At 48.1% G+C, this 23905-nt stretch overlaps 1 protein-coding gene across 1 annotated transcript in view; it reads right to left on the reverse strand.

Moving 5' to 3' along the window:
* Positions 1–392: 392 nt before the first annotated feature.
* LOC145360636 (semaphorin-7A-like) overlaps positions 393–23905 on the reverse strand; it is a 60977-nt gene continuing 37464 nt past the window's right edge. The window contains exons 8-14 of the mRNA XM_080215985.1: positions 20703–20878; positions 19695–19803; positions 15891–16086; positions 14659–14774; positions 14379–14539; positions 13283–13338; positions 393–5469 (exon numbers count right to left, since the gene is read on the reverse strand). Of these exons, the coding sequence (XP_080072111.1) occupies positions 5120–5469; positions 13283–13338; positions 14379–14539; positions 14659–14774; positions 15891–16086; positions 19695–19803; positions 20703–20878 (1164 nt within the window). The 3' untranslated portion in view covers positions 393–5119. The remainder of the gene's footprint in view (positions 5470–13282; positions 13339–14378; positions 14540–14658; positions 14775–15890; positions 16087–19694; positions 19804–20702; positions 20879–23905) is intronic.

The following is a 23905-nucleotide window of genomic DNA, read 5'->3' on the forward strand; positions in this document are numbered from 1 at the left end:
AGAAAAGATTTTTCCTCAAATCCCCTCCAGATCTCCTTGCCTCCAATCTACGTTATTGACACCTTGACCAAAGGGGGCAAGTTTCTTCCGATCCACCCTCTCTATTTCGCTCAGAATTTTGTACACCTCAGGTCCGCCCCTCCCCCCTCCCTCGGCCTTGTCTGCTCTGAGGAAAATAATGTATAGAGATGCCAACGCCCGCATCTCTACATCTAAGGAAAATAACCCCAGCTTCTCTTCATAACTGGGACATCAGTCAGGAGAAACTCCACCAAGGAGTAAGAGATGTCTTCTCCCTATTGCCACAACTTCCACACCCCCCACCCGCCACCCACTACCCCCACCCTTCCCATCATCCACTTCCCCTACCCCCCCCCACCCCAATACTTCCGTCACCAACTCCCACCTCCCCTTCCATGGACCATGCAGCAAGATTTTACTATACAAATGTTACAACAACATTTTGTAGCTTCTCGGATTTTAGACAGTGACAAAAGTCCATCAATAATGTCACCAGCACTGGGACGCCAAAGAGTAGATCCCTCAACAAGCTCAATAATATACACCAGCAACAGTCAGAAAATACAATATTAAAAAGAACACAAACTTCCCAATTAATCACAATAAATACAGAAATATTGCATTATTATACACATAAATAAGCATTTCAAAATCAGTCTTTTTAGTGTGTAGGGGTCCTGCTCAAGGACGGTTGACCCTGGTAAGATGTTTGGTGAGATTATTTAGTAAGACAAGGAGCCACTCTGGGAATTGACAGTCCAGCTTGTGGGCTTGTTGTCAACGTGACGCGCCTTGAGGTCTCGGAGACGCTGTGGCTGGCGTCGCGTAGCGGACTGCAGCCCCGAGAAAGTCAAACTTGTCCTCAAGTTCAGAGGTGCGTTTGTCTCGCTCGGAAGTGGCACTTTGAGCTTTTAGGTGGGTCAGCTAGTTCAGGGAGGACCTTGCTCGCCTCTACGCTGCGGTTAAAATGATTACACTTAGGCTCTGTCGCTGATACACAATTGTTATTTGTATTTGTGGCCTGAAGAAGCTCGGCCAGCTTCTGTAAAACACTTAAGCAACATCAACATTGACACAATCTCCAAGCCAAATAACAAAGCTACAAGCCTGTAGGTGGAACAGCCATTGAAGAGTATGATGTTAAATGTATTTAATTGCGGCTATTGCTATTGCTTTCTATCATCGCCATCTTGACAATGAATGGCCAACTCTTGTTGCTCAGATCCTGAAGTTTGCCATGTGCAATTTACAAGCCAGAATTAGACCACTTGACCCATTCAATCATGCTGATATTTTCCTCATCCCCATTCCCCTGCCTTTTCCCCATAAAGAACAACACAGCACAGGAAACAGTCCCCACAAGCCCGTGCTGCCCATTTTAACACTCAGTGAGCGCCTCATTCCAATCCTCCCTCTACCTACGACTTTTGTCTACATTCTCTTTTACTCCGCAGGTCCACCTTGTTGTGTAACGAGGGGCATACACACGGTAGGTCGTGCGTGGGCTGCTCTTGGATGTTTCGAGAGTAGCCTAGTACTTCGCGTCGTTAGTGTGTACGCTTAAAACTGGACCAGATGCTGGGCAACACAACAGCTCAGTGACTATCACTGTTTGCTGTGCAGATACATGGATCTGGGCCAGTATCTGTGGGAGTTTGCGCATTCTCCCCGTGCTTGCGTGGGTTTCCTCCGGGTGCTCCGGTTTCCTCCCACACCCCAAAGATGTGCTCTTAGGCTGATTGGTGTAACAAATTGTCCCTAAATTATTCTCCCCTCAATCTGGTTTCCAATGGGGGTACCATAAGCGTAGACATGGGTCAAGGGTGGAGGAGGAAAAAACACATTGTTAAGATGGTGGTGTGGGCTCGTTGGGCAGAAGGGCCTGTTTCCAGCGCTGTGTTGTTCTTTGTTGTTCTTTGTAGTCCTTAACAAATCACACCCCCCGGCAGCAAAAAGCAAAACATAAAGAGAAAATGTTGGAGAATTCCCACAGGCCTGACAGCGTCAGGAGAGAGAATAGAGGCAACGTTTCATGTTCTGATAAAGCATCATCCAGGTTGATTGGAACTAGGAGCAGGAGTCGGCCATCTGGCCCCTCGAGCCTGCCCCACCGTTCAGTAAGATCATGGCTAATCTTTTCATGGCCTCAGCTCCACTTACCCACCCGCTCACCATAACCCTTAATTCCTTTACTGTTCAAAAATTTATCTATCCTTGCCTTCAAAACATTCAACGACGTAGCCTCAACTGGGCAGGTTCACAACCCTTTGTGTGAAGAAGTTCCTCCTCAACTCCATCCTAAATGTAGGTATGGATGTGATCGGTGCAACTTGTGGGCCGAAGGGCCTGTTTGTGCTGTAGTGTTCCAAATCTGCTCCCCCTTATTTTGAGGCCATGCCCCCCTGGTTCTAGTTTCACCCGCCAGTGGAAACAACCTCCCTGCTTCTATCTTATCCATTCCCTTCATCATCTCATATGTTTCTATAAGATCCTCCCCTCATTCTTCTGAATTCCAATGAGTATAGCACCAGTCTACTCAGTCTCTCCTCATAAGCCAACCCTCTCAACTCCGGAATCATAGAACCCTACAGTGCAGTAACAGGCCCTTCGGCCCATCGAGTCTGCACCGACCACAATCCCACCCAGGCCCTACCCCCACATCCCACCTGCTAATCCCTCTAACCTACACATCCTAGTACACTGAGGGGCAATTTAGCATGGTCAACCAACCTAACCTACACACCTTTGGACTGTGGGAGGAAACCCACGCAGACACGTGGAGAATGTGCAAACTCCACACAGACAGTGACCCGAGCCGGGAATCGAACACAGGTCACCGGAGCTGTGAAGCAGCAGTGCTAACCCACTGTGCCACCGTGCAGCCCAGGCTCACCTGACGAAGGGGCAAACCCCGAAAGCTTGTGGGTTTACTATCAAATAAACCTGTTGGACTTTAACCTGGTGTTGCGAGACTTTGTACTGTGTTTACCCCAGTCCAACGCCGGCATCTCCACACCATGACTACCATCTATTCTCTCCGCCCAGATGTTGTCAGACCTGCTGAGATTTTCCAACATTTTCCATTTTTTGTTTCAGATTCCAGCATCCGCAGTATCTCGCCATTGGCGAAATGCGAGTTAAGTTCCCACAAAATTTCACCGATGGGATTTACCTTGGCGGAAACGCAGGAAGTGATGACCCCTGCCCTTCCCCCACCCTCAGTGACGATTCCGTACTGTACAGCGTTGGGAACCTCACTGTAATACATTCGTATAGTACGGGGCCCGTACGCTGAAGTCATTCCCCCTCCATCCCATGGCGAGTACTGGGCAATTCCGGCCAATGTGCCCACGGCACGGTGAGGTGGGAAGGGCGCGACGTATGACTGGCCTGAGGGGGCGAGCGGGACTCTGTTGGGAGCTCGGAGGCAAGTGGCAGAGTGCGGCGGGGGGGGGGGGGGGGGGGGGGCGCGCAGGTACTGCCAGGAGATGCCCCTGGGTGAATAACACTTCCTGGTGAGCTCAGTGTCCTGGGCAGGGTGGGTGTATGGGGGTGAGGGGCCCTTTAAGAACGGAGTCCGGGTCACTCAAGCGCAGAGTGAATGGTCTGGCTGGCCAATTAGAGGCCAATTTCGCACTAAAGTCCCGGACACACGTAGCCGAAAACCACTTTCTCTGCCCTGACGTCAGACTTTTCCAACATCGGAAACAATCCTCACCGAAGGAGCAACGATTCCCTCCAACTTCCCAGTCACCTCAACGCCTTCTCCTTTCTCAACTCACAACAGTTCATTAAAAACTATTCATACTTACACCGAGTCAGAGAAACTACAAACTACGTACAAATTTACAACTCCCACATTTCAGACTCAGATCTGTCGCTGCAGATCCTTCACCAAAGATCTGGTTCACACACTCATTACTCATCCGCATTACACGCGGTTTGGACAATATTAAGAAATTACTATGGTTGGCCTCACTGGGTCAGTGGGGATTTCCCCTCCTTTTCATTGCAATATTGGAATTGTAGACTCTATTTTAAACTGGGGCTGTTTAAAAGTCTTGAAGTTTACTTATTAGTGTCACAAATAGGCTTACGTTCACACAGCAATGAAGTTACTGTGAAAATCCCCTAGTCGCCATACTCCAGCGCCTGTTTGGGTACACAGAGAGAGAATTTAGCATGGCCAATGCACTTAACCAGCATATCTTTTGGACTGAGTCCGTGACTGAGAGTCCGTGCAAACTCCGCACAGACAGTGACCCAAATCGGGAATCGAACCCGGGTCCCGGGCACCGTGAGGCAGCAATGCTAACCTTCACCCATCACCAGCCCGATTTCTCCCGACGGAGTCAAAAATGCAGCAAAAATGAAGATTTGGATTAAATTTGCCTTCTTCGTCTGAATAAAGAGTTGAGATTTAAATGGTTCAGATTTTAATCTTTTATTCCTGCATTCACCTAATAATTTACCCCATTCACACAAAAATAAACCAAATTATTATTTTGTCCATGTTTTGGGAGGTGGGTAGACCTGTGGAAAGATCAGATGTGTCCTTCCCCCAGCTGTATCACTTCATGTATTTTAAAGTTCATCAGTGTCACAAGTAGGCTTACATTAACACTGCAATGAAGTACCTGTGACAATCCCCTAGTTGTCACACACTGGCGCCTGTTCGGGTACACTGAGGGAGAATTTAGCACGGCCATGCACCAAACCAGCACGTCTTTCGGATTGTGGGAGGAAACAGGAGCACCCGGAGGAAACCCACACAGACATGGGGAGAATGTGCAGACTCCACACAGACAGCAACCCAGGAATCGAACTGGGTGCTGTGAGGCAGCAGTGCTAACCACCCTGCTGCCCCTATTTCCTCTCGAGAGTGGTAAGGTCGCTGTTCTTCATCTGGGATGAAGAACTTCGAGGTCAGGACACCTGGAGTCTCATATTGTCGCCATCCAGAATAATTCAGACAAGTCAAAGCAAAAATGGGAAATGGCGCTTGAGTCCTGGTGGGGCAAGGGAAGATCTCAGGGTGGAGGGCAGGATGCTCGCTATGATGGACAATTTGCTTCCCCTGTTGAATCTCTGTGCAAACTCAGTGCAGGAAGACAGCTGCGACGGTCATCAAAACAGAATACGCAGCCACACTGTATCTGGGCAAATGCATCGGTGACCCATTGCCCTGAATGACGTAGGAGATGTGAAGCTGTTCATGTCCTTGTTCTTTTGAACTGCAGGTGTAGACGGTGTCTTCGACTCGATTCAGGTCACTTACGAAGAGCAGGCATTCATCTTCATTCGAAGAGCAGGCCTCCACCTGGTCCTGCACCTTCCAGGAGTAATCAGCATGATAGGACTGCTTTGGGCAAGACAGGTATACAGGGCCTCTCCCTTCCAGGGGAAGGGCAGCATTCAGAATTTTACGAGGTGCAATCTGGTGATGAACTGTGGGTGATGGGGGGGAAGAAAATGGAAATCATTAATTTGCTGCCTCATTCCATAGAAACATAGAGAAAATAGAAGCAGGAGCAGGCCATTCTGCCCTTCAAACCTAGCCCACCACTGATTTTTATCGTGGATGATCATCAAATTTGATATCTCTTTAGCCCCAAGAGCTAGATCTAATTTCTATTTGAAATCATAGAACATTTTTGTTTCAACTACTTTCTGTGGGAGTGAATTCCACACATTCATCATTCTCTGGGTGAAGAAACTTCTCCCCTCAGCTGACCCCTTATCCTCAAATTATAACCACCAGTTCTGGACTCCTCCACAATCAGGGAGATTCTTTCTGAACCGAGATTCCCCACCCTCTGGGTGAAGGAATGCCTCCTCATCTCAGTTCTAAAAGGTTTACCCCTTATCCTCAAACTATGACCCCTAGTTCTGGACTCCCCCCACCATTTGGGCAGCACGGTAGCACAGTGGTTAGCACTGCTGCTTCACAGCTCCAGGGACCTGGGTTCGATTCCCGGCTCGGGTCACTGTCTGTGTGGAGTTTTGCACATTCTCCTTGTGTCTGCGTGGGTTTCCTCCGGGTGCTCCGGTTTCCTCCCACAGTCCAAAGATGTGCGGGTTAGGTTGATTGGCTATGCTAAGAAATTGCCCCTTAGTGTCTAGGGATGCGTCGGTTAGAGGGATTAGTGGATATAATATGTAGGGATATGGGGATAGGGTTTGGGTGGGATTGTGTTCAATGCAGACTCGATGGGCCAAAGGGCCTCTTTCTGCACTGTAGGCTTCTATGATTCTATCTGGAACACTCTGAATCTACCCTGTCTAACCCTGTTAGAATTTTATAAGTTTCTATGAGATCCCCTCTCACTCTTCTAAACTCCAGTGAATATAATCCTAACTGACTTAGTCTCTCCTCATAAGACAGACCTGCCATAAGAACATAAGAAATAGGAGCAGGAGTAGGCCATCTAGCCCTTCGAGCCTGCCCCGCCATTCAATAAGATCATGGCTGATCTGTCGTGTCTCAGTTCCACATTCCCGCCCTCTCCTCATAACCCTTAATCCCCTCTCTTATCAAAAACCCATCAACCCGCATCTTAAATATATTCAGCGAGGCAGCCTCCACCACTTCAATGGGCAGAGAATTCCAGAGATTCACCACGCTTTGAGTGAAGAAGTTCCTCCTCAACTCTGTTCTAAACCGCCCCCCTTTATCTTGAGGCTGTGCCCTCTAGTCCTACTGTCCTTTCTGAGCGGGAAGAGCCTCTCCACCTCTATCCTATCCATCCCATTCATCATCTTATATGTCTCAATGAGATCTCCCCTCATTCTTCTAAACTCTAACGAGTACAAGCCTAGTTTATTCAGCCTCTCCTCATAGCTCAACCCCCTCAACTCCGGTATCAGCCTAGTAAACCTCCTCTGCACTCCCTCCAAGGCCAAAATATCCTTGCGTAAGTGCGGCGACCAAAACTGCACACAGTACTCCAGCTGCGGCCTCACCAGTGCCCTGTACAGTTGCAGCAAGACCTCTCTGCTTTTATATTCAATCCCCCTCGCTATGAAGGCCAGCATCCCATTCGCCTTCCTGACCACCTGCTGCACCTGCAGGCTGGGTTTTTGCGACTCATGCACAAGGACCCCCAGGTCCCTCTGCACCGTCGCCTGCTGCAGTTTTTCGCCAGTTAAGTAATAATCCTTCCTACCATTATTCCTACCAAAGTGGACCACCTCACACTTGCCAACATTAAATTCCATTTGCCAGTTCCTGGCCCATTCGCCCAGCCTATCTAGATCCTTCTGCAGACTTTCCACACCCTCCGCGCAATTTGCCGTTCCACCAATCTTGGTGTCATCAGCAAATTTCGACACCCTACACTCGGTTCCCTCCTCCAGATCATCTATATAAATGGTAAATAGCTGAGGCCCCAGCACCGACCCCTGGGGCACTCCACTAGTCACCAATTCCATCCCAGGAATCAGCCTGGTAAACCCTCACTGTACTCCCTCTATAGCAAGGACATCCTTCCTCAGATAAGGACCCCAAAACTGCACACAATACTCCAGGTGTGGCCTCACCAACATCCTGTATAATTGCAGCAAAACATTTCTATTCTTACACTCAAATTCTCTCGCTATGAAGGCCAACATACCATTTGTTTGTTATTCAAGGATCTGGCACTTCTGAGCTTTTGATTTATTGTTTGCAATAATTTCAGTTCAGATGTATGCTCCAGAGAGGTGTAAACATTGACAACATAAAAAGGGAATTATTGGCCTCATCCCATTGCATCAAAGATTCAAGTTGGAGCAATCCCAACTAACCACAACCCCCCCCCACCACTTCTCTCAGCTTCAAGTTGTTCTGGACTGATCTGTAGCCAAGACATGACCTTTTTAATAAAGGTTCCTGGTACTCATTTGAGCTTTGCAAATTGCTATGTTTTTTGTTTCTGGGGAAGAGGGTGAAGGGACAGTCATTTAATCTAACCTTGAGGTCAGCTGGAATGCCGGTTTCATACTCACAGAATCCCTACGGTGCGGAAGGAGGCCCTGAGAGAGAGAGCATCGCGTCTGTACCAACAACACCACCAACCCGAAACCCCGAGTGTTTACCTTTTTTAATTCATTCGCGGGTCATAGGTGTCACAGTCTAGCCATTTATTGCCCATCCCTAGTTGCCCCTGAACTGAGTGGCTTGCTGGGCCATTCCAGAGGGCAGTTGAGAGTCACCCACATTGCTGTGGCTCTGGAGTCACGTGTAGGCCAGACCGGGTAAGGATGGCAGATTTCCTTCCCCAAAGAGCATTAGTGAACCGGATGGGTTTTTCCAACAAAGGTTTCATGGTCATCAGTAGATTCCTTAATTCCAGAAATTTTTTATCGAATTCAAATCTGCTGTGGTGGGATTTGAACCCGGAGTGGCACAGTGATTAGCTTGCATCACTGTTTGTGTGGAGTTTGCACGCTCTCCCCCGTGCCTGCGTGGGATTCCTCTAATTTTCCTCGCACAGTCCAAAGACGTGTGGGTTAGATGGATTGGCCATGCTAAATTGACCCTTAGTGTCAGGGGCACCGGTTACAGTAAGTGCATGGGGTTATGGGGATAGGGTGAGTTTGTGGTCAGGGCAGACTCGATGGGCCAAATGGCCTCCATCTGCTCTGTAGAGTTCTATGATTCTCAGACTGAGTTTCTGAATTAACAGCCATAGAGATAATATCACTAGACCATCGCGTACCCTGCTAATCCCCCTGACACTAAGGGGCAATCTAGTGTGGCCAATCCAACTAACCTCGTTCAATATCTTCAGCAGAGGGACAAGTTCAGGAGAGAAGTCAAACTGACCTTCCACCCAATTTTCCATCAGGGAAATGTGTAAAAGTCACCCGGAGGGGGTTTGAACTTAGAATCTTAGAATCATAGAAACCCTACAGTGCAGAAAGAGGCCCTTCGGCCCATCGAGTCTGCACCGAACACAATCCCACCCAGGCCCTACCCCCATATCCCTACATATTATACCCACTAATCCCTCTAATCTACACATCCCTGGACACTAAGAGCAATTTTTAGCATGGCTAATCAACCTAACCCGCACATCTTTGGACTGTGGGAGGAAACCGGAGCACCCGGAGGAAACCCACACAGACATGAGGAGAATGTGCAAACTCCACACAGACAGTGACCCAAACTTAGTTGAGTTTCGGGTGAAAGGTCCAAACAGCTGGTAAACCCACATGAAGCATTTCCTCACATCTGGCCCTGTCTGTACCCAATCAGTTAGCAAACGGAATGAGGACAGTTTTGGGCTTGTAATATTGCATATTCTGATGGCCACAAACTGGGCTTGTTTTGTGGGTGGGAAAGGGAGATCTCGGTTTGATGGGTGGAATGGTCTCCATTAACTCCAAAACACCTCAAAGCTGTTTTGGACAAATCTGGACAAAGCAGTCCTCGTGATCTTCTGATCAGCCCCCCATCCCCTAATGATGCACAGTGGCAGCCGTGTGCACCATCTACAAGATGCACTGCAGCAACTCAGCAAGGCTCCTTCAACAGCACAATCCATACCCACAATCTCTACCACCTAGAAGGACAAAGAACAAAGAACAGCACAGCACAGTAAACAGGCCCTTCGGCCCTCCAAGCCTGTGCCGCTCATTGGTCCAACTCGACCATTCATTTGTATCCCTCCATTCCCAGTCTGCTCATGTGACCATCCGGATAAGTCTTAAACAATCCCAGCGTGTCTGCCTCCACTTGGCAGTGCATTCCAGGCCCCCACCACTCTCTGTGTAAAAAATGTCCCTCTGATATCTGAGTTATACCTCACCCCTCTCACCTTGAGCCCGTGACCCCTCGTGGGGTCATGGTGGACAAGGGTAGCAGATGGAACGCCATTGCCTGCAAATTCTCCTCCAATCCACACACCATCCTGACTTGGAAATATCTCAATGATCCTCAACTCCTCTACTTTCTCAGAAGACTAAGGAAATTTGGCATGTCCGCTACGACTCTCACCAACTTTTACAGGTGCACCATAGAAAGCATCCTTTCTGGTTGTATCACAGCTTGGTATGGGCTCCTGCTCTGCCCAAGACCGCAAGGAACTACAAAGAGTCGTGAACATAGGCAAGTCCATCACACAAATCAGCTTCCCATCCATTGACTCTGTCTACACTTCCTGCTGCCTTGGGAAAAGCAGCCAGCATAATTAAGGACCCCACACACCCCGGTCATTCTCTCTTTTACCTTCTTCCATTGGGAAAAAGATACAGAAAGTCTGAGATCACATATCGACCAATTCAAGAACAGCTTCTTCCCTGTTGCCATCAGACTTTTAAATTATCTCGTATTAAGCTGATCTTTCTGTCTACCCTAGTGATGACTATAATACCACAATCTGCACCCTCTCCTCTCATTTGTACTCTATGAACGGCATGCTTTGTGTGTATAGCGCGCAAGAAACAATATCTTCCATGCATACCACTACGTGTGGCAATAATAAGTCAAATCAAAACGCTAGAACTCCCTCCCTAACAGCACTATACCACAGGAACTGGAGTGGTTGAAAGAGGCAGCTCACACCACCTTCTCAAGGGCAACTGGGGATAAATATTGGTCTAGCTAATGACACTCACATCCCCAAATAATAAAAATAGATTTTAATAAGTGCAGAAGGATTGGAAAATTGGATCAAGTGCAGTGGAGCTGAATGACATATCAGAGAATCATAAAATCTGCAGAGCAGAACAAGGCCATTCAGCCGTTAACTCTGCACCGACAACAACCCTACCCAAGGCCCGTGACCCCATGCCTTTACTCTAGTTAATCCCCCTGACGCTAACGGACCATTTAATATGGCCAATCCACCTAACCCGCACACCTTTGGAGTGCGGGAGGAAACCCACGCAGGCACGGGGAGAATGTGCAAACTCCACACAGACAGTAACCCGGGGGCCAGAATCGAACCCAGGTCCCTGGCGCTGTGAGGCAGCAGTGCTAACCCACTGTGCTGCCCACATACTCGAGCACTCAACACCTCCCCCCCACCCTCCCTGAATTTTACCCCCAAGAATGCCTCGTAACTGGATGAGAGCTCTGTATGTTTAAAGGGGAAATGAGAACATAAGAACATAAGAAATAGGAGCAGGAGTAGGCCATCTAGCCCTTCGAGCCTGCCCCGCCATTCAATAAGATCATGGCTGATCTGTCACAGTTCAGTTCCACATTCCCGCCCTCTCCCCATAACCCTTAATCCCCTTGCCTATCAAAAACCTATCAACCCACGTCTTAAATATATTTAGCGAGGCAGCCTCCACCACTTCAACGGGCAGAGAATTCCAGAGATTCACCACCCTTTGAGTGAAGAAGTTCCTCCTCAACTCCGTTCTAAACTGCCCCCCCCAGTTTATCTTGAGGCTGTGCCCTCTAGTCCTGCTGTCCTTTCTGAGCGGGAAGAGCCTCTCCACCTCTATCCTATCCATCCCATTCATCATCTTATACGTCTCAATGAGATCTCCCCTCATTCTTCTAAACTCTAACGAGTACAAGCCTAGTTTATTCAGCCTCTCCTCATAGTTCAACCCCCTCAACTCCGGTATCAGCCTAGTGAACCTCCTCTGCACTCCCTCCAAGGCCAAAATATCCTTGCGTAAGTGCGGCGCCCAAAACTGCACACAGTACTCCAGCTGCGGCCTCACCAGTGTCCTGTACAGTTGCAGCAAGACCTCCCTACTTTTATATTCAATCCCCCTCGCTATGAAGGCCAGCATCCCATTCGCCTTCCTGACCACCTGCTGCACCTGCAAGCTGGGTTTTTGCGACTCATGCACAAGGACCCCGAGGTCCCTCTGCACCGTCGCCTGCTGCAGTTTTTCGCCAGTTAAGTAATAGTCCTTCCTACCATTATTCCTACCAAAGTGGACCACCTCGCACTTGCCAACATTAAATTCCATTTGCCAGTTCCTGGCCCATTCGCCCAGCCTATCTAGATCCTTCTGCAGACTCTCCAGACCCTCCGCACAATTTGCCGTTCCACCAATCTTGGTGTCATCAGCAAATTTCGACACCATACACTCGGTTCCCTCCTCCAGATCAGGATATCATTCCATAACTTTAATGCACAAATGGAGAAGTTCAGTAGAAGAAGTGGTTTGTTTCCGATATTACTAATGTGTCCACAGTTCAGTCAGAAAGGCTGCTGATCATTGGGTGCTCATCCAGAATCATCCACGCACAGTAGCGGGACGGGGGTGTGTGGGGTGAGGAAGTAAGTTTCCTAGTCCTTCCTCAATAGGATGTAAAGTTCGCCATTGCCCACCAATTCACCATGGCCAATCCATCTAACCTACACATCTTTAGACACTAATGGAGAGCCGATGGCCTAGTGGTATTATCGCTAGACTATTAATCCAGAAACTCAGCTGATGTCCTGGGGACCCGGGTTCGAATCCCGCCACGGCAGATGGTGGAATTTGGAATTCAATTTTAAAAAAATCCGGAATTAAGAATCTACTGATGACCATGAAACTATTGTCGGAAAACCCATCTGGTTCACTAATGTCCTTTAGGGAAGGAAATCTGCCGTTCTTACCCGGTCTGGCCTACATGTGACTCCAGAGCCACAGCAATATCCTCAACTGTCCTCCAAGGGCAAGTAGGGATGGGCAATAAATACTGGTCCAGCCAGCGACAACCCATGAATGAATTTTCAAATAAACCTGAGGGGCAATTTAGCATGGCCATTCAACCTAACCTGCATGTCTTTGGACTGCGGGAAGAAACTGGAGCAGCCAGAGGAAATCCACGCAGACACGGGGAGAATGTGCAAACTCCAGACAGAGGCCTGGAATCGAATCCGTGCCCCTGGCACTGTGACATGCCACACAAGGCAGCCTCTTGCCCATGTGCATGGTAAGCCCAAAGCTGGCAACTCAGCAATAATATTTAAAGTCTATTTATTAGTGTCACAAGTAGACTTACATTAACACTGCAATGAAGGAACTGTGAAAATCCTCCTTGTCACTTGTTTAGGTACACTGAGGGAGAATTGGGCACAGCCAACGCATCGAACCAGCGCGTCTTTCTGACTGTGGGAGGAAACCGGAGCGCCCAGAGGAAACCCACGCAGACACAGGGAGAATGTGCAAACTCCATACAGACAGTGACCCGAATCGAACGTGGGCCCTTGGCGCTGTGAGGCAGCAGTGCTAACCACTGTGCCACCCCTTTGGAAAACCCACCGCAGTTAAACAGAAAACTTGTGAGATTCAAGGGATTGACTGTGAAAGCAAATCTTACATTTCTCTTGAGGACACTTCTTGACGTCGCCATGTTCAATATCTTGAATGAGATATCTGCAAAAGGAGAGAGAGGTGAGGGAAAGGTTAGTCTGCATTCTTGGTCTGATTCCGCTGATTCCAATTCCTCCCCCCTGAGATTACTCTGAGCGCAACATCGCCTGCACAGCATTAACACGAAACAGCTTCATCAGACAACGCACAAGGGAGATTATCAATAGACCAGTGACAGACTTTCATTCAAATCACAACTTCCCTTCAAATCAGACTTTTCCAGATTCCCCTCTGGCTTTTGCAGGATTTGTTTTGCTTGGAGGAACGTTCTGCTACCTGGGGACTAACTCACAGTAAGCCCTCTCTGTCCACTGTTCCAGTGCTCACTGCCTTACACTGGCTTCCAACGCAGTATCATCAAGTTCACCTCCTGATCGGTACTCAGTAATGGGCACTGCATTGGATAAGGGGGATTCTAATGGGGAACTGGCACTCTGCTGTGCACTGGACCCAGTAACGGGTGATTGTAGTGTGCACTGTACTCAACACTGTAATAGACATTGTACCGGACACTATAATGGGGTATTGTATTGGACACTGTAATGGGGTATTGTATTGGACACTGTAATGGGGTATTGTAATGCACACTATAGTAGGCACTGTACTGGACAGTATAATGGTTTATTGTACTGGACACTGTAATGGGATATTGTAGTGGACGCTGTAATGGGATATTGTACTGGACTCTGTAATGGGATATTGTACTGGACGCTGTAATGGGATATTGTACTGGACGCTGTAATGGGATATTGTAATGCACACTATAATAGGCGCTGTACTGGACACTATAATAGAACCTGTAATGGTTTATTGTATTGGGCATTGCACTGGACACTGTAATGAGATACTGTAGTGGGCGCTGCAATGGGTTATGCTAGTGGGCATAGTATTGAGTACTGTAATGGGATAATGTACTGGGCATTGCCATGGGCTTTGCTAGTGGGCATGCTACTGGGCACTGTAATGGATTATTTAACTGGGCACTGTAATATCCATCCTGTCCATGCTCCTTTTAAATAAATAAAACTGTTCTTCAGACTTACGTAGAATTGGTTGTGCTGGGAACACATTTCTTTTTCTCGGCATTCCACGCACAGTATGGGTCTCTGGCCATTACACATGTTTCACAACTGTTGGTGTAGGTTTCACACCGTGCCAGTGGGGCCCGAACCACCTCTCTCTCTGTGGTAACGTACAGAAATTTCTAACAAAAGAAAAGTTGAAAGAAACATTAATTGAAGCAAGTATTTCTAATCAACTGGCTATCATTTCCAGGTCATGAACCATCCCCCCCACCCCCCCACCCCACCGCTCTGCACTTACGGTTTCAGAGTCGAGAGACATTGACAAGATCTGTTTTGGTTCCTGTAAAACTGTGAGTTCCGATATGATGAAGACTGATTGGTCGAACTCGAGGCCCTTCTGGATTCTACCGTCACCTGTTACGAGAAACAAGCAAGATTCCAAAGTTTCAAACGTGAAAACCAGGACAATTTCACTTTCCTCTGAGAATCGACATCAGCTCAAATCTCTAAACAGACCAGGCCTTGGAAGTTCTTAAAGTTTCATTATCATAGAATTCTTACAGTGTAAAAGGAGGCTATTTGGCCCATCGAAACTGCACCGACTCTCTGAAATGCATCTTACCCCGTGACCCCACATATGACGGCACAGTGGTTAGCACTGCTGCCTCACAACTCCAGAAACCAGTTCGATTCCCGGCTCGGGTCACTGTCTGTGTGGAGTTTGCATGTTCTCCCCGTGTCTGTGTGGGTTTCCTCCGGGTGCTCCGGTTTCCCCCCACAGTCCAAAGATGTATGATGAGGTTGATTGGCCGTGCTAAGAAATTGCCCCTTAGTGTCCAGGGATGTGTAGGTTAGAGGGATTAGTGGGTATAATATGTAGGGATATGGGGGTAGGGCCTGGGTGGGATTGTGTTCGGTGCAGACTCGATGGGCCGAAGGGCCTCTTTCTGCACTGTAGGGTTCTATGATTCTATGTGCAGGTTAGGTTGATTGGCCATGCTAAAATTGCCCCTCAGTGCCCTGGGATGTGTATGTTAGAGGGATTAGTATGTGGGAATAGGGCCTGGGATGGGATTGTTGTTGGTGCAGACTCGATGGACCGAGTGACCTCCTGTAGGGTTTCTATGATTTACCCCGCTAACTTGCACATCTTGGGACACTAAGGGGCAATTTACCATGGTCAATCCACCTAACCCGCATGTCTTTCGGGCAGGGAGAACGTGCAAACTCCACACAGACAGTGACTCAAGGCCGGAACTGAACCTGGGTCCCCGGCGTTGTGAGGCAGCGGTGCTAACCACTGTTCTGCCCTTCAAAATGACAAATTCGACCTGGTTGCACATGATGGATAGGGGATTTTCTGCACGCCAGCCATGCTAACCATTGTATCGCCATGCCATCTGTGTTGTATCATTCTATAATTCACCCATCCATTATACTTGACCTTGGCAACAGATAAGAATCAATAGCTTCCACATCTAAAATCATTCCAGATATCTTCTGTACAAACCGTTAGCTGGTGTGACCTACCCATGGCTAGAAAAAGGACCCAGTACACAGCCCCGTTGGTGCCAACAACGGGATCCACGACTATTTTCTTGAAGAGATCTTCCTTCTTTGCCATAAGGGGAGAGTCTCCAATGGGTCTGATTTCTCTGGTCATTTCCGGATAGTTCTCCACAACATTTAGTACTTTATCCGGCAGAGATCGAGTACTTGTGCTACACTGCAATAACATAAGAAGAATAATATAAGTGGACAAGGTGTTTAGGCACAAAGGCCTTCGTCAGTCAGGGCATAGAGTATAAACATTGGCAGGGCGTGTTGGCAACACATGACACCCTTCTAAATTAAAGATTTTCTCTCTCTACGCATCGGTAGCTCTCTATTCGCTGCTTATTCATGTATCTGTCAAGGTGCCTCTTAAACATTGGTATTGTATCTACCTCTACCGTCACCTCTGGCATCGTATCCCGACATTTACTTTAGTTCAGCCACATTTGGAATATTCTGTACAGTCACCAGACAACCAGAAGGATGTTTATTTATTAGTCACAAGTAAGGCTCACTCAATGAAGTTATTGTTAAATTTCCTGAGTTGCAACATTCCGGCGAATGTGGAGGCGTTGGAAAGGGTACACAAAGGTTTACAACATAAGAAATAGGAGCAGGAGTCGGCCATCTAGCCCTTCGAGCCTGCCCCACCATTCAATAAGATCATGGCTGATTTGAAGTGGATCAGTTCCACTTTCCCGCTTTCTCCCCATAACCCTTAATTCCCTTGCCTACCAAAAACCTATCTACCCGTGTCTTAAATATATTGAGCGAGGTAGCCTCCACCACTTCAACGGGCAGAGAATTCCAGAGATTCACCACCCTTTCAGTGAAGGAGTTCCTCCTCAACTCTGTTCTAAACTGTCCCCCCCCTCCTTATTTTGAGACTGTGCCCTCGAGTTCTGGTTTCCTTTCTAAGCAGGAAGAATCTCTCTACCTCTACCCTATCTAGCCCCTTCATTATCTTGTAAGTCTCTATAAGATCCCCCCCTCAGCCTTCTAAACTCTAATGAGTACAGACCCAGTCTATTTAATCTCCTCATTAGCTAACCCCCTCATCTCCGGTATCAGCCTGGTGAACCTTCTCAGTACTCCCTCCAAGGCCAATATATCCTTTCGCAAATAAGCGGACCAAAACTGCACACAGTACTCCAGCTGCGGCCTCACCAGAACCCTGTACAGTTGCAGCAAGACCTCCCTGCTTTTATATTCTATCCCCCTCACTATAAAGGCCAGCATCCCATTCGCCTTCTTGATCACCTGCTGCACCTGCAGACTGGGTTTTTGTGATTCATGCACAAGGACGCCCAGGTCCCTCTGCACCGTAGCATGCTGCAGCTTTTCACCTTTTAAATAATAATCCCTCCTACTATTATTTCTACCAAAGTGGATAACCTCACATTTGCAGGTTTACCAGGATGTTGTCTGGTTTGGAGGGTATTAGCTACGGAGGAGACTTTGGACAAACTCGGTTTGTTTGCACTCGAAAGTCAGAGGCTGCTAAAAGTTTACAAAGTTATGAGAGGCACGGATAGAATGGATAGTCGGGGTCTTTTTCCCAGGGGAGAAATGTCAAAGACATGGGGACATATGTGAACAGTAAAAAGGGGGGAGTTTAAAGGAGATGTGAGAAGCAAGTTTTTTTTACGCTGAGGGAGGTAAATGTTGGAATACGATGCCGGGGTGATGGTAGAAGCAGATACAACACCAACATTTAAGAGGCATCCTGACAAGATACATAAATAGAACATTGAACATTACAGCGTAGTACAGGCCCTTCGGCCCTCGATGTTGCGCCGACCAGTGGAACCAATCTAATGACCCTCTAACCTAAACTATTCCAATGTTATCCATATGCCTATCCACTGACCATTTGAACGCCCTTAAAGTTGGCGAGTCCACAACTGCTGCAGGCAGGGCATTCCACGCCCTTACTACCCTCTGAGTAAAGAACCTACCTCTGACATCCGTCCTATAATTACCACCCCTCAATTTAAAGCTATGTCCCCTCGTGTTAGCCATCACCATCTGAGGAAAAAGGCTCTCACTATCTAACCCTCTGATCATCTTGTTTGCCTCAATTAGGTCTCCTCTTAACCTCCTTCTTTCTAATGAAAATAACCTCAAGTCCCTCAGCTTTCCTCATAAGACCTTCCCACCATACCAGGCGACATCCTGGTAAACCTCCTCTGCACCCTTTCCAATGCCTCCACATCCTTCTAGAGAGATACCGACGCGTAGAGGGAAAAAGTCCTTCCTTTAGAAGGGTGTCATGTGTCGGCACAGGCTTGATGGGCCAAAGGGTTCGGTCCTGTGCTGCACTGTTCTTTGTTCCTTAAACAGTTAGGAAGTTATTTACCGCGTAGGTTCGTTTTGAAAGCCCACTGCATCATATGGTTCCCTATCGGAAGTGAGACACCATACACCCCACTTTAATGCTCCAATTTTCACGAACTTCTTAAAGGGAAAGCGAACATTGTCGACTGGACCAGCGTTTGTGCCCTGTCCCTAACTGTCCTTGAACTGACTGGCATGGTTGGCCATTTCACACTGCCTTGGAGACAAACTTGTACAACCATTTTTTGACCTAACCATAAAGTTAAATCCAAGCCTGACGCAAAAATAAGCACAGAACGTAGGACTTGAAAGCGGTCGGACAAGGTGACATCTACACGCCCTGGTCCAATTAACCCTTGTGCTCTGAACTTGTCTCATCTGAAAGGTTACGTTTTGTCACCATTCTCCATGGCAGGATCTATCGCAGGGAAGAGATACAAAAGTCTGAGGTCGCGCACCAACCAACTCAAGAACAGCTTCTTCCCTGCTGCCGTCAGACTTTTGAATGGACCTACTTCTTATTAAGTTGATCTTTCTCTCTACACCCTAGCTATGACTGGAACACCACATTCTACACTCTCTCCTTAGAGAACACCACATTCTACACTCTCTCTTCCATAGAGAACTATGTACGGTATGCTTTGTACAGCGCGCAAGAAATAATGCTTTTCACTGTATACTAATACATGTGACAACAGTAAATCAAATCATTCTTAGAATCCCTACAGTGCAGAAGGAGGCCATTCGGCCCATCGAACATGCACTGACCACAATCCCACCCAAATCTCATAACCCCACATATTTACCCTGCTAGTCCCCCCGACTCTAGGGTCAATTTAGCATGCACAATCCACCGAACCAGCACATCTTTGGACGGTGGGAGGAAACCAGAGCACCCAGAGGAAACCCACACAGATACGGGGAGAATGTGCAAATCCACGCAGACAGTGACCCGAGGCCAAAATCGAACCCTGGCACTGCGAGGCAGCAGTGTTAACCACCGTGCCGCCCCGGATCAAATCAGGATAACTAGTGGAATAAAGATATAGATAGCATGGTTCTTCGAACATCTCATAATGACTCATTCATTCATGACGTTGAAGTTTATTAGTCACAAGGAAGTCTTGTGGAGTTAGCTTCCCTGCCTCTGAGCCAGGAGCTCCGGGTTCGAATCCCACCCCAGGACTTGATGGCCAAGGAAAGTGAGTTCATAACACGGCCAAACAGGCTGAGTGTCAACCTGCAAAACCCTTCCAAACACGCCAAGGGCTGGTGGTAAGAGCCCAAGGCTCCTGGTCAGCCACACTTGAGTGGTGTCCCCTCAAGCTATAAGCCCCCCTGGCAACAGGCCAGTGCCCTGGTTCAGGAAAAAAAAATTAGCCTTCTGCAACACAGTTCCTTCTTCAGATTATCTCAACATGCCAAGTTGACCAACTCTCTTACCATGCCAGGCCTGGGCACTGGAGTAGGTTCAGAGAAACCTTTGAAGTCGGAATGACGAAACACGGAATTAATTTCGCGCACGGAGTAGCTGCAGATTGCCGTTCCGTTCCTGAAAGATATTGAATGAAATTTTCAGAGTGTGAAGGAGGAATCGGCCAAAGCACATCCATTCTCCAGCCAGGTAATATCGCCAGAGAACCCAAACCATGGATTTCGTAGAACCACAGAACCCCTAAAGTGCTGCAGGAGGCCATTCGGCCCATCGAGTCTGGACTGATTTATCAACACACTATCTTATTCAGGTACAACACTCCCCCACCCTCCTAAAACCCTCTAACCTGCACATCTTTGGACACAAATTGAGCATGGCCAATCCACCTAACTTGGACATCTTTGGATGCATAGGGGCAATTTAGCATGGCCAATCCACTTAACCTGGGCATCTTTGGACGCAAAGGGACAACTTAGCATGGCCAACCCACTTAACCCGGACATCTTTGGACGCATAGGGGCAGTTTAGCATGGCCAATCCACATAACTTGGACATCTTTGGACGCATAGCGGCAATTTAGCATGGCCAATCCACCTAACTTGGACATCTTTGGACGCAAAGGGGCAATTTAGCATGGCCAATCCACCTAACCTGCACATCTTTGGATGCAAAGGGGCAATTTAGCGTGGCCAACCCACTTAACCCGGACATCTTTGAACGCACAGAGGCAATTTAGCTTAGCCAATGCCACCTAACTTGGACATCTTTCAGACTGTGGGAGGAAACCGGAGCACCCGGAGAAAACCCACGCAGACACAGGGAGAATGTGCAAACTCCACACAGACAGTGACCCAAGCCAGGAATCGAACCTGGGTCCCTGGCGCTGTGAGGCAGCCGTGTTAACCACTGTACCGTCCCTGATGAATTACGCCGTGTCGGGATGGGTGAAGTGTTGGTGAATCAGCTTTTTAATGTTTCATTACGGTAAATCTATTTCGCAATTCCTGCGGGCTCACCAATTGCTTTTGAAAATTCCGTAAACCCTGTCCTCCGTGTCGTTGGACCGAACAATAAAGACATCTTGGATTCTGTTGAAATGTACGTGGTCAGCAGGAACGTTACACAGCAGCCGCGCTTTCAGGAAAGTGGCCCACTTGGCACTCAGGCGCTGTCGAGAGCCACCCTCATCATTCTTGAGAGAAAAGAGATCAGAGACTGTAACATGCTGTCACATACACGGCAAACTTACTCAGAATAGTACAAACTCAGGTCACCCAGAGCTCAGCTCTCCAACGAGTAAGCAATTAAAAACTTAATCCTTAAAAACTTCAGCTTATGGCATCAGTGAGTATAGAATCATAGAATCCTACAATGCATAGGAGGCCATTCAGCCCATCGAGTCTGCACTGACCACAATCCCAATCCCTCTAACCACGCATTTACCCCAGCTAGTCCCCCTGACACTAGGGTCAATTTAGCGTGACCAATGCACCTAACACACACATCATTGGACTGTGGAACCAATGCACCTAACACACACATCTTTGGACTGTGGGAGGAAGCCGGAGCACCCGGAGGAAACCCACGCAGACATGGGGAGAATGAGCAAACTCCACACAGCCAGTGACCCGAGCCAGGAATGGAACCCAGGTCCCTGGCTCGGGTCACTGTCTGTGTGGAGTTTGCACATTCTCCCTGTGTCTGCATGCATTTCCTCCAGATGCTCCGGTTTCCTCCCACACTCCAAAGATGTGCGGGTTAGGTGGACTGGCCACGCTAAGTTGCCCCTCTGCGTCCAAAGATATGCAAGTTAGGGGATATTGGTGGGGTAAATATGTGGGGGAGAGTTGAACCTGGATAAGATAGTGTGTGAGGCAGCAGAGCTACCCAACATGTCACTTGAGTACTCCAAGCTTTGAAGAGTGTGGGTACAAGCCTCATAAATCATAGAACCCCTACAGTGCAGAAAGAGGCCATTCAGTTCATTCAACTCTGACGAAGTATCTTACCTAGGCTCTCTCCTCACTCTATCCCCATAAAAACCACACATTTACCGTGTCTAATCCATCTAACTTACACATCACGGGACACTAAGGGACAAATTAGCATGACTGATCCCTTTAACCTACACATCTTGAAGTGTTAAGGGTCAACTTACCATGGCCAATCCACCTAACCTGCACATCTTCGTACTATGGGAGGAAACCCAAACAGATACTGGGAGAATGTGCAAACTCCACACACAGTCACTCAAGGCCAGAATCGAACCCGGGTCCCTGGCACTGAGAGGCAGCAGTGCTAACCACTGGGCCACCGTGCCATCCTTGCAAAGTAACCTAAAGTTACAAGACAATAAATGGCTTTCAGTTAAGAAGGGGAATATGCAAAGAGACCTGGGTGGCTTTGGACACCAGTCACTGAGGGTAAGCTCGTAGGTGCAGGCGATAAATGTTAGGTTGGTCTTCATAGCGAGAGGATTCGAGTCCAGGAGCTGGAATGTCTTGGTGCAATTATACAGGGCCTTGGTGAGGCCACATCTTGGAATACCTGAGCACCCAGTTACACAAGGAGATAGCAGGGCAGGTGATGAGTGGGTGGTTGGGAGTGGCAGGACTTAGAGTGTCTACAAGGAGGAGATGTGATGAAACCTCGGCAGATCATTCCAGAGCTTTGGGCCTACCCAGCTGAAAGCATGACCTCCCCTCTCCACCACCTGGAAACGTGGGACCTGTAAGTGGCGGAATGGGAAAATTTCAGAGAGCCTGGAGGATTGTGGGGTCTGGAGGAGATGGTGGGGGTACAGAGTGGGAGAAAGACCCTGGAGAGTCATGGAAAACAAGGATGAGGAGTTTAAGGATGATCTCGGAGATTGATATGGCAGGAAGAGGTGACAGAGATAGGGAGCTCCTTAATATTGAGCCTGAAGATGGTTATCTGGTCTCTCGGTGGGTCCACAAGTTGAGGCAATGAATGATTCATATGGATCCCGAACCCCAGATGTAGCAGTTACTAGGGGGCATAACTTTAAGGTTCGTGGTGGGAGATTAGGAGGGATGTCCGAGGTAGATTCCTCACTCAGAGAGTGGTTGGGGTGTGGAATACACTGCCTGCTGTGATAGTGGAGTCGGAACTTCCAAGCGGTTATTGGATAGGCACATGGAGCACATCAGAATGATAAGGAGCGGGATAGCTTGACCTTGGGTTTGGACACAGAACAGTACAGCATGTACCGAGCAATGTTCTATGTTCTAACCCCAGGATATCTCATCTTGTGTTGTGAACTGGGTTAGTTGAACACAGATGGAATGACGTGAGTGCTTTGAATATCTTAACAGCGGTGGGCTAAATTGACCTCGATTCCTGTCCGGGAGGAGCTCAGCTGAGGACAGGATTTAGCTCATTACTATTCAGTATCTCCAGCTTCCAACTTTCAAAGCTGCAAACTGCCCCTGACATTCAGCCAAGGTAATTACATTGCCCAAACTGGGCAGCACGGTGGCACAGTGGTTAGCACCGCTGCCTCACAGCACCAGGGACCCAGGTTCGATTCCTTGCTTGGGTCATTGTCTTTGTAGAATCTGCACATTCTCCCCGTGTCTGCGTGGGTTTCCTCCAGGTGCTCCAATTTCCTCCCACAGTCTGAAAGACGTGCTGGTTACGGTGCATTGGCCGTGCTAGATTCTCCCTCAGTGTACCCGAACAGGCACCTGAGTGTAGCGACTAGGGGATTTTCACAGTAACTTCAATGCAGTGTTAATGTAAGCCTACTTGTGACACTAATAAATAAACTTAGACTAGACAAACAAAAGGCAGATTGGTGTAGAGCAGAGGTGGATTTAAAAACGCTCGAGGTTAAAATTTATTTATTAGTGTCACAGGTTGGTTTACATTAACACTGCAATGAAGTTACTGTGAAAATCCTCTATTCGCCACACTCCAGTGCCTGTTCGGGTACACTGAGGAAGAATTTAGCACTGTCAATGCACCCTAACCAGCATGTCTTTCAGACTGGGGGAGGAAATTGGAGTACCTGGAGGAAACCCACGCAGAGACGGGGAGAATGTGCAAACTCCACACAGACAGTGACCCAAGCCAGGGATCGAACCTGGGTCCCTGGCACTGTGAGGCAGCAGTGCTAACCACTGTGTCACCGTGTTGCTGCAGATTTGTAAATTGGGGGATCATAGAATCATAGAACCCTACAGTGCAGAAAGTGGCC

The sequence above is a fragment of the Carcharhinus amblyrhynchos genome, chromosome 32 (assembly GCF_965287045.1).
Source record: "Carcharhinus amblyrhynchos chromosome 32, sCarAmb.v2.hapA, whole genome shotgun sequence".
Classification (NCBI taxonomy): Eukaryota; Metazoa; Chordata; class Chondrichthyes; order Carcharhiniformes; family Carcharhinidae; genus Carcharhinus; species Carcharhinus amblyrhynchos.